The 16,338-nt window shown below is 31.0% G+C and overlaps 1 protein-coding gene across 9 annotated transcripts in view; it reads left to right on the forward strand.

The window, feature by feature from the left end:
* SENP6 (SUMO specific peptidase 6) overlaps positions 1-16,338 on the forward strand; it is a 91,719-nt gene that overhangs the window by 55,637 nt on the left and 19,744 nt on the right. For 5 of the 9 annotated variants that reach the window (XM_016141697.2, XM_016141695.2, XM_016141694.2 and 2 more), the window contains 8 exons: positions 237-546; positions 5,581-5,810; positions 8,770-8,940; positions 12,463-12,496; positions 12,910-13,104; positions 14,074-14,300; positions 15,536-15,645; positions 15,764-15,880. In XM_016141697.2, the coding sequence (XP_015997183.2) occupies positions 237-546; positions 5,581-5,810; positions 8,770-8,940; positions 12,463-12,496; positions 12,910-13,104; positions 14,074-14,300; positions 15,536-15,645; positions 15,764-15,880 (1,394 nt within the window). Of the gene's footprint in view, positions 1-236; positions 547-5,580; positions 5,811-8,769; positions 8,941-12,462; positions 12,497-12,909; positions 13,105-14,073; positions 14,301-15,535; positions 15,646-15,763; positions 15,885-16,338 lie in introns of those variants that run through there. The other 4 variants (XM_036219519.1, XM_016141696.2, XM_016141698.2 and 1 more) reach the window with 4 other exon arrangements.

The raw sequence follows: 16,338 nt of genomic DNA on the forward strand, positions 1-16,338 counted from the left end.
AAATCGTAACTAATATGATATAGTCAGGATTTTGTGATACCCATGGTGATGATGATGATAAGGAGTGGAAGAGTTTAATTTTGAGATTGTATATTTGTTTGTTTTGTGAAGTTGATAAAACAAAGTCTTTTATTTTGGGGGAACTTAAATTTTCTGAACAGTGTGAATATTGTCCAAATTGTGGAAAAGAAAAAGAAAATCAGACCAAATGCCAAAGTTGTATTCTTTTCCCTAAGGATTTGCAAAGAAATTGCAGACAAGCTAAAACTTCAAATGAATCTTCTGGACTATTAACGTCAAATCATAATTCTGGAGGACAGAAATTACAAAACACAGGATTATCACTCGGGAGGTTTTATGGCAGCAGCAGCAGCAGTACGAAACAGATTCCAATGGATATTATTGTGAATTGTGATGATAGTAGAAAAAATAGTAGACAAAATTATTTACAGACAAATGGGAAAAACATTTACTCTAAGGCAAAAGTAGCCAAAACCACAAACCTGAAAGAAAAGAAAACAAACCTGTCAGACCTAAATGATCCAAGTAAGTATTTTACTCCCTTTAATATTACTTATATTAGTCCAATATTTTTCACATATTTTTACTGTGAACATGAGCATATTTAAGAAGTATAGTTTTTTGTTTGTTTTTTTTTTTAAAGAAGTGTAGTTTTGATAAGTATTTTCTTGTGTCATTTATGTAACATTTTTTTGGGTAGATGATTAAAACTGTCCATGTTAATTGGAAAATAATAACTGACTCTATTCTCATATCTTCCATTTTAAATTGTAAATTCACAGATTTTGGCCCCAGTATTAAGTCAAGTGCCAGTTGTGCCCACCTTTCTAACTTTGGCTAGGTTAATTTAATCTCTCTGATCTGTAAATGGATAACATTTTCTGCCTTACAGTGTTTTTGAGGGAATAAATAAAATAACATATAAAGTGCCTAGCATAGCCCCCCTGACCACTTTTGTTTCTCCCTTAAATCTTTTTCCTATCTTTACACATGTGTACTTATGTGTGTATATGGAATGGTGTACTGTTTATAATAGCAAAAGATTGGAAACAGGGACTGATTGAATAAACTATAGCATATGTAGTTCCAATATCTTTAACCAAATGAATGAAGCAAAGTAAAGGTTAAGAGTGTATAGTATACTGCCCTTTACTTATGAGGGGTGGAAGAACGAAAATAGAATTTTTAAAAAAATGGAAAGGCGTGCCGAATACTCATTTTAAATGTAGTTGGTTGGAAGGGGAAGAAACAGTGTAGGAATCAGGAATAGATGTAAGATTTCTTCAAATATACTTTTAGAGATTTGACTTTGGAACCATTTAAATATTTTAAATGATTTTAAAAATAAATTAAATTGCAATTTTTTAAAAACAACAAAGTCAAACCAGAATGAAATAAATGAACCTCACTGTATATCTAGTTGGTGGCTTGAACACACAGAGGAATTACTTCAAATGAATTTAAATTAAAATAATGTTGTGGCTGTACATCTTTAATGTTAGGTATTTTGAGATCAAACAACTGAGAAGAAATCCTGAGTGTATTCAATAATATTGTTATTGAAATTATTGATATTGGTATTTTTAAACACACATTGATAAAGCAAATAAGGAATTATATTGTCTCAAGATTTTCAGTGTCAGAGAAAAGAAATACAAAAGTAAAATCAAAGAAATAAATATCCTATAACTTTAGATTCGAATTGGTGATGATATAAATATATATTTTCTCTTAGATAGAAATTAAGTATTTCCTACTTTATTCACAGAAAATGCCTAGGAACAATAACAACCCTACCATAGAAACAAACAACTCCAGTTCCCATATCTGTGTTTTTGAATATCATTTTCCACTAAAAATAACTAGAGCTCTTCCGAGAAATTGCTGACTCCAGGTCTGGAACACGAAAGTGGTAGATAAACCTAGATCATCTAGTTAGATTAGGAAGCATGGAAACTGTTAGAAACCACTATGGGCACATCAAAAGGACACAGAAGCTAAAATGAAAGAGCTCCCACTGACCAAAGTTGGGAATGCTTGGATCACAAACAGACATAGCTACTGTTTTTTGAAATATGTCCAATATAGTTAAATCAATCAGTTCATAATGGTATCCCCCAAGAAAAAAGTTTTCTGTTGGTTACTCTTGGAGATTGTTTGAGGTTCCTGATCGTTACTCTGAAAACTGAGGATAAAATTAAGCTTTGTTTTTAACCTCAGAAATATATCATTTTCTATTTTAATTCAATATAAAAACCTTAGACCTTACCAGTACATTAGCTGATTTCTCAAAACTGTTTAAAAAAGATACCACATGATAGCTGTCCAGCTAGCATTCTATTATCATGTTATGATAATGTTGATAAGTGATGATACATTTTAGTGTTATACAAATGGCAATATTGTTAATATCATTTGAATCATTCCTAATGGTGAGGTTTTTATATTTTAATGATTGGGTGTGGCGAAAACTCTCACTTATTAAACAGTAGCTATGTATTATTATGGAGCCAAACTTTACATAGAAAACAACATTCTGAGGAGATTTCCAAGATGAAGGGAACTGGAAGTTATTTTGTACATATTAAGTTAAAAATATAATAAATAAATATTATGTCTACATTAACCATATAGGTTGATAATATAAGAAAATAAATTCATGTGATTCTTAGGTGCATTAAGCGGTTTACTTTTCAGAGCTTAACCTAGGGACCTTATCAACCGTGAATTAAAACCATAAAACAAATTTGTTCCCCTCTCCTCAAAAAATAAAAATAAAAAGACTTAAGTCTTTCCCATTGAAATATATGAAAAAACTATGTTCTATTTTAAGAACATTTCATATTAGTAATAAAAGATATTTATTGCATGCTAATGTTCCCTGCTTTGCAGTAAAGATTTATACACAAATCCATTTAATCTAGTTTTCACAGTCATGTGAGGTAAGTACTAATACATCCCATTTTATAAATGTGGCAACCTAGGCTTGAGGATATTGAGTAACTTCTTAGTAATATATACAATGAACTGAGAGTAGATTTTTAAAAAACAGGTTTTTCTGGTTCCAAAGTCTGTTTTGTTTATATACTTAATTATTCTTAAATTTGTATTTCTATTAAAATAGTTTATTTTGAAGCTTTCATTCTCTTGTGATAGTCAAATAAGAAGATATGCAGTGTCTCAGGTGATGATGATTAATTCTATGTAGAAAAAAGCAGTTCAGGGAAAAGAGATTGAAATTGTCAGGTGTCAGGAAGGTACTATTTTAGATAGGTGGTGGAATAGGTACCTTTCATAAGTTAACTTTGAACGGAGTCCAGAATGAGGGCTGATAATCTGTTGGAACAAGTTTGGAATATAAGTACAAAAACCCTGTATTAGTGTACTCAAGTTGCCATAATAGAATACCGCAGACTGAGTGTCTCAAACAACATAAATTTATTTTCTCAAGAGTTCTGGAGGCTGGAAGTTCAAGATCAAGGTGCCATCAGGGTTGGTGTCTGAGGAGGCCTCTCTGGCTCGTAGATGGCCACCTTTTTTGCTGTATTCTCATATGGCCTTCTGCATGTGGATGGAAAGGGAGAATCTCTGATATCTCCTCTTATAAGGTTACCAGTCCTATAAGATCAAGGCCTCACCTTTATGACCTTATTTAACCTTTACTACTTCTTTACAGGCCCTATCTCCAATTATAGTCACATTGGAGATTAGGGCTTCAACATACGAATTTTGAGAGGACACAGTTCAGTCCATAGCAGATCTTGATGAAGAATCTTAGATATATATTAGAATATATTTTATGTAGAATTAAAACAGCTATGAACAGCTTTCTAATTATGTAACATCATCTTTGCATGCTCCATTTGCTTTCCAAATATGGTGATATTGAGCAGAATCCTTATTTTAAATTAATAAAACAAGAACTGTAGTACAATTCTACCTGTTGCAGCAGTGGGTCTTTAAAATAAGTTTTTGATATAGTTGATAGAGAAGTTTTAATGTCCTTGAAGCACCATAAAAATAATTATAGCTAAAATACTTACCTTTTAATATAAGTGTCTGGATGGTTTTTCATAAACATTGTAAATAGTTCATGGACTTTTTTTCAAGCTTACACATACCAGGTGATGTGGTAAACCTTTTAATTATGTTCTTGTGGCAGTCCTTTGAAATAGGCACCATTAGTTTTACAGAGAGGAAAATGTGAGGCAGATAGTAAGTGGACAAAACTCTAACTTTCAAATATGTGTAAATCTGCTTAGACCTTCTAACCTGACCTGTTTAGTAGTCTATCAATAAAAGTACCAGTTCTGAAAAAGATCCAACATACAGCATTTGCTCCTGAGGCTGGACAGCAAAAAAAAAAAAAAAAAAAAAAAAATGGGAGTGATGCTAGGGATGGATGATGCCTGTTTGGGACATGTAATTTTTATATATATATCTTGAAAAATATTAACTAAGCATTTAAGTGTGGGATACTGAGAAGAAAATTGCTCCTAGAAGTGTGTGCATTTTTCAGCAGATGAAAAATGCTGCTTCTGTGCCAGGCACTGTTTTAGTCCCTGCGAATATAACCGTGGACAAGGCATTGTCCTTGCTCTTTTATAGTTTATATGTAGAGGGGAGTAACAAATGAGCAAATAAACATACACAGCAAAAAAAAAAAAAAATCAGTTGATGTGAATAAGCGAGTGCCCATGTGTCTACTTTAGATTGGGTAGTTAAGCAGAAAGTATTATGTAAGCTAATATTTGCATTAGAGGAACTGCAGTCCAGACAGGAACAAGCTTGTAGTGTTTGAGGAACAGAATAAATGGCCAGCATGCCTGGAGCATAGAGAAGGAAAAATGGAGTAGTATAAGAAAGTTGAAAAGTAGACAAGGGCCAGATTATGGATGTATATAAGCCAGAAGGAGTTAGGATTTGACTCAAGTGCAGTGTGGGTGGCTCTGGGGAATATTGATAGAGAGATTTAATAGATTCAGTAATGAGTAAAAGATATGAGTAGATTACTTTTATAATTTTTCTTGGCTACATTCATTTACACAACAAAATTTATTGAGCATTAGGCACTGGTGTAAATTCTCCCAAGGACCAATGATGATTTCTGTGATTTTCTTTGTGAGATAAAATTATGTGGTCACGTGGAGTTTCACACATATTTAAAATGCTTGCTATTTTGAGAACAATTTATTTGCAGATTATCTTCATACTTAGCATGTTGGAACTTTGAAAGAGACTATTGATAACCATTTAATTTTTGCTGTAACTTGTATATGTTTCTGTGTGGGTGGTGATGATGGACTATAGAATTAATTTTGTATTTGTATATTGACAGAAAAAGGATGCCCGTTCTTATGCTTTCTTTATTTTTAATTGTTTTCTAAATTTAACTTATCAGCTAGAGTGAATTATATCTTCATTTGTTTTTATTAATCTCAGACTTGGAGGTGTGATCCAAAGCAAATTTGATATATTTCCTATTTTGATAATATATTTATATTTTTAACTGCCAGAAATAAAATACATGCAGTATTTAACATTTTTTTTTTTGAATAGTCATTTTGTCTAGTGATGATGATGATGACAATGACAGAACTAACAAAAGAGAGAGCATATCTCCTCAACCTGCTGATTCAGCATGTTCTTCCCCAGCGCCATCCACTGGAAAAGTAGAAGCAGCACTAAATGAAAATACTTGTAGGGTAGAGCATGAAATAAGAAGTATTCCAGCAGATTCAGAGTTAAATACACTTGTGTTGCCAAGAAAAGCAAGAATGAAAGACCAGGTACTTTTTCATTTATTGATGTTTATTCAGATTATGTCTCTCCTTTGGAATGTAAATATTTGTTTGGAGGATAATTTGGCAGTGTCAGTAGGAGAAAAAGATGACTTATTCATTAGGCGGGGCTTAAGATACTACTTGGAAGATGATTTTGAAGAGAATTAAAATTTACAAAAATAAATTTTAATTAATTGAAGGCTTAAAGGGTAAATATTCAGCAAGAAGAAATAATGGCAACCTCACAGCAAAATGTAGGTATAAACAAGTATACTTGAATAATTTGGGGACACCGAGAAGTCATTTTAACTTGGGTATATTTAACTATATTGATGTTTTACTATATTATATTTTACTATAAAAATTTCAGAACGTTCAGATGATGAAGAACAAAAATTATGTCAATAGACAGACAATAGATCTAGAAAGAAATATTTGTAACGGAGATGACACACACACTTGTTAATATCTGTAGCAGACTAAAAACTCCATTAAAAGTTCGATGAAAAAAGAAAAGGGAAATAAAGAAGAATAGACAAAAAGCGAAGAAAATTTAGATAATAAATTGCCACCTGAAAAATGCAAATTAGGAAGTACAATTTAAGGAAAATTAAATATAACGCATACTTAACAGACTTTCAAAATTAATACTAAATCAATTACTTATGTACTACTGGCAAGAATTTGAGGGAAAAAGTACTTGTGTAGCTTGCTGATGGAAAAGAAAGTTGTTATGACCTTTGGGAAAGTAGTGCAAAAATATCTATTAAAAATTTTTAAATGTGTACTGAATGACCAAATTCGTTTTCTATACTCAATTTCAAAGGAATCCCCTCCCTCCAGTGTATTAGATTGTATGTATAAACCTGTCGCTGGCAAACAACTGCAAACATAATCATTGCCCATTATATGTAAATGAATGAAGAAATTGTGGTATAGCTGCATCATGGACTATTATGTAACTACTGACAATAAAAATTAGAGCTATATCAATGACTTAGGATTTCTACACAGTATAGTTGAGGGAGAGTACCAGGATGTGGAAATAAGTGCGTATTTTCTTACTTTTGTAAAAAGAATGTTTTAAAAAAGTAAAACCTGTAAAAAATATTTGTATACATGTATATGTCAGGGTATATAAAAGAATAGATTAAAATATGGAAACATATACTTTGTTGTTAAGATGGGAATGAGAAAAAATGAAAAAATAGGCAACTATAAGAATAATAGAAAAATATGTATTAATATTTTGAATATAGTCTTTGCAGGATGCCTTTCCATACATTTCAGCACAAGCAAAAATAGTAAATGAAGAGATGAATATATTTGATTAATTAAAAAGTTAGAGAACATTGTACCACAACATCATAATTTGATAAGTAACGCAAGTGGCAAAAAAATAATGAACTATGTGAGAATGTGAATTATTCCTTTATATATTTTTAATTTTCTAAAAATCAAGAAATAAAAGTAAACCATTCATTTAAAAGTAAATGAATAATGGAAATGAATAGAGTTCAAAAAAAGTAGTAAAGTACTGAAAATGAAATTAAAATGAAACACATTTTGTTAACGGTCATATTGCTGAAAACCTTTGTAATAGCATCTCATTTGGGTTAGTGTTTGGAGAAATGGAATGTTGGGCATGTAAATTGGTAGTATAATAACTATGCTGGAAGGCAATTTGGCAGTAAGTATATATATATATACGAGGATTTAGCTGCAAAAATGCTTCTTGGAAAAGTGTGTCATGGGAAGGGATCAGAAAGAACTCAGATGTCCAGCATAGAACAATTCAGTTAAATAAATAATGGATTTCTATATGATGGAATTTGTGGGTAAGCATTTTTCAGATGGGCACACTGCAAAATTAGGGTTTCTCAGAGATCTTTTAGAGGCTCCTTGGGAGGATGTGGACCACCCAAGTTATAGACTCAGTCCCTCTACTATACAGATTCAGTTGGAGCATCTCTTAAATTATCTATCTTATCATTGAGCTTAAATAATGTCTCATTTGATGAAAGAATTCTAAAAGCTAAAAAATATTTTCAAACTTCTCTGATAGGATTCTATTTATAAATTGGGAAAATATTCATGATAAATCTGTTAATAAGCCTGAAAGAGCAGTTTACAGGAATATATATATGTGCATATGACATTTGTTTTAATACACATTTTTTCCTGTGACATAGATCACAGAGATGTCTTTACAGGTATAATGAGAATAGCACCTCTCACTATGCATTAGACATTTTTTCCTGTTGTTTTTTTTTTTTTATCAAAATGACATTTTATTTGTGTGATAATAATAAAGTTTTTAACATAATAACTTTAATTACTTTTAAATACTTATATATTATGGTTAATTTGCATTTTGAAGTGACTGGAATTTTAACAAGTCAAGTAGTTTAAAATTTTTTAATCTATAAAGAAGCATCCTTTTGTAATACAAATAACCATTCCCCTAAATTACCTGTTCTCTAAAGAATTGGTGATTTAATCCAAGTACTACAACCACTACCACTATTACTAGCTAACTTTTATCCAGTATTTTACTTTGCATGAAGCACTGTACTAAGCTGCTTGTATTCATTAGCTCGGTTGAGTAGATATTTATAATTTACAATTTAGGAAACTAAAATTTAAGGAGTTATTAAGTTTACAAAATCAGATCATTAAAAGGTGGTATATCTGTGATTTGAATCCAAGCGGTTTAACTCCCAGAGTACCACTTCTCACTGCTGTGCTATTACTTGAATTTCAGGGTAATAACTAGATATAAAGTATAGCTATATAAAATTGGAAGGGTTTACTATTATATAAAATGAAGTTGTTTCTTTAACACTATTGAAATAAAATTAATCTTATGTTTTTATAATTACATTTCTCATATTAGATCTTCTTTGCATATCTAAGCAGCCTTATTTTAGTAACTTAAGTAAAAATTTTCTTTTTTTTTTTCCAGTTTGGTAATTCTATTATCAGCACACCTCTGAAACGTCGCAAAATGATTTCTCAAGAAACTTTAGTTGATCCTGTGTCTTTAGGCTGCCAAAGTTCCTTTGACAGTGTCATTTTAAACTGCCGAAGTATACGAGTAGGAACACTCTTTCGGCTATTAATAGAACCTGTAATTGTAAGTACATTTTTAAATCTCACTGTACCAATTATAAGATTCAAATTCTGTGGCTAAGGCTAATATGTAATACTTTAAAATTTATAAGTTAAAATACTTATTTTAATAGAATATTAAAACTATTTTATGATTTCACATTGTTTTAAGAGTATATGAACAATTATAAATGGCTCCTTACTATAAAAATCAGTGGGTAAAAGTTTTATAATGTAATGTTCAAGGTAATGACATATTCATTACCTTAGAAAGATACTATTTTCAGCGAGTACGACAACCGTCCAATGTATTACTGTTTTATTCTCATGCCAGCTCAATACATGAAGAGTATTTTAAATAATATAGTGAGATAAAGAAGGATCCAAAATCTTTGGATTCTGCAGGACAATGTCTTGCAGCACCAAGACTCCTAAAAATAAATTACTGGACTGCAGTGCCACCCATTAGGCACAGGATTAGTTTAGTTTCCACAAAACCCAAAGGGTTTTCTACAGTCATTTTATTTTACCTGTCATACCTTATTCTCCTACCACCAGTCCAATTCAAATATGCATTTACTATTTGAACTTTTAATATAATCTCCTTAACCAGCTTTCTTTAGCCATTATTTTTCTTCTTTCTAATGTGTTCTATACATTATTATTAAATTAATCTTGCTACATCTCTGAACTTACTTTGTAATTCTTTGTTTTATAATTCCCTAACTTGGTGTCCCCGACTATCTGCCTCCACCTGTTTCTTTCAAATTCTATCTTCTAGTATTGTTCTTTACACATAAAGCAGTATCTTTAGGAAAACACATTGTATCACATTAGGAAAGTTAAAAGGTAGCTTTATTATTATTTAAATTATGGTAAATAGCTCTTTAGCTCTTTTCTGGGATTCATGGTTCTACGATAAATACAGGAAAAACTTTATAGATTAGTTCACAGGTGAAAATAAAATGTAGACTGATTTCTTATGAGAGCAAAGCTATATGGGAAATCAGCATTTTTTTTCTTTTCCATCAAAAAACTTTAGTTTCTTATGATTTAAAAACTAGAAAAATAAGTACTCCTGATTTAAAGCAAATTATATATAGACTGTCCATTATTACCCAATAACATAGTAATGTGTATCGAGGTTTTCAGAGATTTATGAAACTTCTGTTTTTTTATAAGCCTTCATGATACAGATTATCTTTCCTGGTTACCATCAGTTAAAAAAAATGCCATTCTGTGTCACTGTATCCCGGAAATTTCCAGGAGTACCCTATAGGTTTTATGGCTTTTCCCCCATTAACACCATTATTCAGAATGATAATTAAGGCTTTGCTGATAAGTTAGACATTTAGTTTTAAGTTACATATTTAGTCTCAAGGCTGTCGGGCAAGAACTACATTAAAATTTGATTTTTTTTTTTTTACATGAAAGATATAAGCATATATATGATCTGGTGAAGCAACACTAACTTTGTGAATTTATTTTAAGAAAAGGCAGTATGTGTAATGTAAAATGTGGTAATACACATTTTTTAAAAGTTAAATGCTAAATGAAATGTTTCAGCCAAAAAGTTGTGCTTATAACGTGGAAGTTTGCAGCCTGTGTTATTAACCTTCCTTGTACCATGGGATTTTTCTAAAGAACATTCTTTGAAGTATAATAGATCTGTAAATTCTTCTGATAGTGTATCAAAAAGATGATTTGACATTTCCTTTTTAAACTTCCGTATGTTTTGTAGTGAAAGGATTCATCTGCCATGTCGTCATTAATCTGAGAAACAAGTTTTAAACATTTTACTCTTTTGAATGTTTTATCAAATGTCAGTCATTATTAGGTAATTTTGTTATTTTAAATTCATTCGCTGTTAGAATTGGCATTGTCTAGAAGTGCCAGTTTTATCTAAAAGTAAATACTATTTTGCAATGGGGAAATAACTTACATTATCAGGAATACCATGTATTAATTAATATTTGTGTGAGATTTAGTTACACATTTTTAAATGACAGATATTTAGACATGTTTCTATTTCTGTATCTCATGCAACAATTTTATTCAAATGCTTTCACATTAGTATTTCTGTCATTCTTGTTACTACTTTTTGAATTATCTAACATACTGTTTTCAAAGCTATAACTTCGGCTTTGTTTGTTGGAATGTTTCCTAAGCTGCGAGTATCCTTTCTTGATGTTTCCAATTAGCATGTTTGTTTCCAGTGAAACCAATTAATGTATTAGTTTTAAACACAATCTTTAGAAGGTATATTTATTGACATTCTAGACTTTGCAGTTATAATTACTAAATTTATTTTATATTTCTTTGGCTTTTTTTTTTTTTTGCATTGTGAATTTTCAGAGAGTTGGAAGAATTTTACAGTGAACACCAGTAAAACTCCCAACTAGATTTTTGTCTTAGCATTTTACTAAATTTACTTTTCATGTATCTAGTCATCCTATATATTTACCCAATTTATTTTTTAGTGTATTTTGAAGTTCTTGTCTCCTTTTTGGATTCTTTTATATAAACATACAAAATGATTATTAAGTTAGCTTGTGTGAGGCTTAATATGTCTTCTCCATATTAAATAGTTGAGCAAATCATCTTTTTATAACCACCAATAATAACTAATTTAGGCAAGATCTTCAATAAATGTTAAAAATCATTGAGCCAAAGGTTATCAGGGAACAAGCTGTCAAGTAGCTCTCCACAGATTACCACTTAATTACAAAGGGAAAAATATATCTTGACAGTGGAAAGATTTGACACACTGTCTTCACCAGGTGATTAAGCTTGTATCAATAGAGACAGCTTGGCGTCATGTGCCTTCAAATGTGATGTAGTGGGAGTTAAACATCACCTATGTGCTGTATTTGCTGGAAATGTGTGTCCTGAATTTAAAAATTAGGAAACATAAGTCCAAAATGTACATTTTACAGAACCTAGCTTAGATTTTTCAAAGGCCATGAATGAAGAACAGAGGGACGTTTCTGGTCTAGACAGGAGTAGACAAGTGGCTAATACAATATTGACAGAATCATGGATTGGGTAAAAGTCAAGACAGCAGTAAAGGACAATTTTGAGCAATTGGGGATATTTGAGTATGAACTATATGTTGAATGAAGTTAATTTTGATTTTCTTAGTTGTGGTAATGATCTTCCTGCTTTTCACTGGTTTAGCAAAAGAGAAATAACTGTATACATAGAAAAAATGATGGAGTAGGTGTGACAAAATATTAATAATTAGTGAATCTGGGTGAGAGTATGCAAGTGTTTATTGTAATATTCTGTCAACTTCTCTTTGAAGTTACGAGAAATCAATAGTGTAAGAGTGTTCTCAGCACTTGAATAAAAAACGTGAAGCCTAGCCTATCTTTCTGAAAGATAATTTGGAAGAGGGCAGGTATAGCTCATTTTATATTTAAATACATAGTTGATTATTCAGTCTTTCTGTCCTTTGTAGTCTAAGTCCCAAGTAATCTGTCATTTAGGGTGTTTGTATTAAAATCTTCATAAGTCTAGATTGGCATTAATTTGTCTTATTTTTTAGTTTTGTTTAGATTTTATCAAGATACAGCTAGAAGGTAAGCTATTATTTGTCTTTTTACTCACTAAAGCTTTGTTTACAATAAAACAGTTTATAGGAATAAAAGATTAAATGACACAGTATTTATTAAGATAATTAGTTATTACATGTATGCTCTTAATAAAGAGCATTAACCTTACTAGTATGCATTCATTCTGTAACATCACAAAACCTATCTTTAATTTTGGAAGTATACTTCATTAGAGAACCCTCTTTTCATTTGAAAAAAAAAAATGTAGACGCTTCCTTAAGATAGTTATAAAGACTTTTCTTCATTTCCCACTAGAGTTATGATTTACAGAACATAATGTGTTTAACTTTAAACTTCTATATTTTCAACTATTTCCTCTATTTATGATTTTGCCCTTTTAAGAATTGATTCCTTTTCTGTTTCCATTTGTTTTCCTCCAGAACCAGAAAAGGATCCTGTAGGGATTACTTTAAATACCTCTGATCTAACTAAATGTGAATGGTGTAATGTCCGAAAATTACCTGTAGTGTTTCTTCAGACGATACCAGCAGTTTATCAGAAGCTGAGCATGCAACTGCAAATGAATATGGAGGATAAAGTTTGGACTGATTGTAAAGGAATAAATAAGTTAACAAGTGAGTTATGTAGAACGGATTATAATAATACATACAATTCATTGAATAGCAGAATGTGAGTGTACTTTGACAGATTACTTAGATATACATTATCTACAATCCTTACAGGGACCTTATAAGATAGATATTACTTCCCCCATTTTACAGATGAGTAAAAGTCCACAGAAAGTGGGAGGTCTGAAGATAAAACCTATTTTTGCCCATTTAGAAAGTTTTCAAAATGATTAAAACTCAAAAGGTCTGCACTCTTAATTTTACTACTGTATTATCTAAGTAAAATGAATTTTTTGATACACTGATAGGTGCTAAATGTAAATTAACCATATATGTTTGGAATCCTTTCAGTTTAGCATGAATAGGAAGTTTGCAAGTTCATAAGATGTGTCTTCATCTCTGTAATCAATATATGTTTCTTTAGTTTCTTTCTCTTCACCTCTAACATTTATGGCATGGCACAGCTAGTTATAAAATAAATAATTTTCAGCAGTAATTTCTGCTTTACCTTAACAGCGAATAAATGATAGATACTAATAAAGCTGCAAGAGTCGACACATTAATGAATAACAACTTTGCAATTAAATTCTTTATAGATAGACCAGTTCACCTAGCAATTTTTTATTCATTTGACAAAAAAATTGATATATATTTAAAACTATAAATATATGTGGATCCTATTAGGTGAACTAAATTAGTTAAACCCATGAATAGATTTGTTCTTGAGCTGCTGCTAGAATAATGTATCCCGGTTCTTTTCTCTTAATAACTCAGGTGACATTGTAAGGTAACACTGTCACTTGTCTTTATTTCATATTTATTGTATACGCACTGTATGCCAAACATTGTTTTGAACGCTGATACCACCAGGATTTCTGGTGATATTCTTGGAATAAGTGATTGTTATTCTTTTTCTAATATCTGCCTATTTACTCATTTTCTACTAGGCTTATATTTTTATCGATTTCTTTTCAGATTTGGAAGAACAATATATAATTTTAATTTTTCAAAATGGCCTTGATCCTCAAGCAAATATTGTGTTTGAAAGTATCATTACTGACATTGGTATAAAGAATAATGTGCCTAATTTTTTTGCAAAAATTCCCTTTGAAGAAGCCAATAGCAGACTTGTTGCCTGTACAAGAACCTATGAAGAGAGCATTAAAGGAAGTTGTGTGCAAAAAGAAAACAAAACTAAAAATGTAATTATATTTTTAAAGTTTTAAAATGTAATCTTAATGTGTAGCTTTAAAGAAATATAATATTGCTCATTTTGGATAGGTGATTTGTGACACAAATTGTACTTGGTACAGGTCTCAGAAGCATTTTTAGTTCCTTCGCATACTCTATTCTTGTCTTTACTTTTTCATTTCCTGTTCTTTTTTTCTCATCTTTTTTCTTTTTTGCCTAACTCTCAACATACGTATATATACACTGCTACATTCAAATCTGTTATTACTTTATTTCTTAAATTTGCTAGTGGTTCCCAGTGATGCCATTGGCTTCAATACAAATAAAGGAATTTTGGTCCTTCATGTACATTTATGTAACATGTACATACATGGTTGAAAACTTGGAAAGTGAAGAACACTTAGCCTTTGATCTGACTCTCAATATGTTTATCGAATTCTAGAATAACTAATGCAGTAGGTAACTCTGAATCTGCCTGAACCAAAGACTACACAGTACTATTGTAACACATAGTATAAAGTCAGCAATACAAATATAACTTTAATGCTCTAAATTTGCCCCCTACTACAGCAACTAAATTTTGTTGACTTTATTGGGAACACTTAAAATCTTTTAACTTGGCTACACTTGGAGATAGTGTGTTATTCAAGGCAGGCACAATCTTAGTGAAGTTGAGCAAGGCCTTACCAGAGAAGAGCTATTCACACAGCTAGTGGGATGAGGAAAAGAATAGAAAAAGAAAGGGAATCACAAGCCAGCCACGATGGGTTCAGATTTCAAGGGAAGGCTTTTCTTTTAAGGACTTCTTAACTGGAGTACTGAAGCTTATTGAACTGTGTTCCCTGAACCTCTGCTCCTATATTCTATGGACTGCCTAACGACTGAACTTAGGTAGGCCTCCACTGCTAGAAGGAAAAAAAATACTATATCCATTCTTTGGATTTTACTAACAATCTAATTTAATATGGATAGTGGGGATCTTAGAGAGACAAGATACCAGAAAACACCACTGTTACAAAAATTAGAAGAACATCACTGTACTACTATAAGTTAACAAATTAAAAAAAGGGGGGGGGTGGCGGACTCTGGTTTTTCCTGTTTCTTATTTTTGATTTTTAAAAATGCATACTTTTTAGATTCATATTTTAATCCTTTTTTAAAGCATTCTTGCCTTGTGCTTGCTCTTTTTATTTAAAAAAATTCCAATTTTTTTTTTGTGAATTGATGATTTAATTTCCTTTTCCAGGTGCCCCTTGAATCTAAAATGCAACTTAAAAACAAACAAGAATTCCAGTTTTTTGATGATGAGGAAGAAACTGGAGAAAGTCACACTATCTTCATGGGCCCTGTAGAAAAGTGAGAGAATTCCTTTACATTTGCAACACCCTTAAATTTCTTCTCTTTTTTAATTCATTTTAATTATATACATACACATATATTTGATCATTTGCTTTTTTAAAAAATTTTGTTACAGATTGATAGTATATCCACCACCTCCAGCTAAAGGAGGCATCTCCGTTACTAATGAGGACCTGCACTGTCTAAGTGAAGGAGAATTTTTAAATGATGTTATTATAGATTTTTATTTGAAGTAAGTTAATTTTCTACTAACCTTTTAGCAAGTCTTTAAACATTCTGTATATCTTTGTTTTGTAGAGTCAAAACTTTTTGAGTTTAGTCACTGCCACTTATTGTGTGATATTTGGGAAGTTATTTAATGTTTCTACCTGTGTTTCCTCAGTTTAAAAATGGGGAGAATAATAAAATCTAAAAGGGTGGTAAGGATTAAATAAGATAATACATGTTAAGCACTAGGAAAAATACCTGGCATTCAAAGTGTTCTTCAGTGATAGCTTATTATGTTGTTAATAGTGTTAAGTGTTAATGTTGTTAAGCCTTTAAAAAATTATGGGCCTACGTTAGGTAATAATTTGTTGAGTAAGCACAAAAGTATGATTTCACTCATTTCCTTCAGTGAATGTTCAGCAAGTACCAGCTATGTGCCAAGTACCGTGTTAGAAGTTTATGTTGTGGTAGGAAACGCAAATA

This window comes from Rousettus aegyptiacus, unplaced genomic scaffold (assembly GCF_014176215.1).
Source record: "Rousettus aegyptiacus isolate mRouAeg1 unplaced genomic scaffold, mRouAeg1.p scaffold_m13_p_1, whole genome shotgun sequence".
In the NCBI taxonomy this organism is placed as follows: domain Eukaryota; kingdom Metazoa; phylum Chordata; class Mammalia; order Chiroptera; family Pteropodidae; genus Rousettus; species Rousettus aegyptiacus.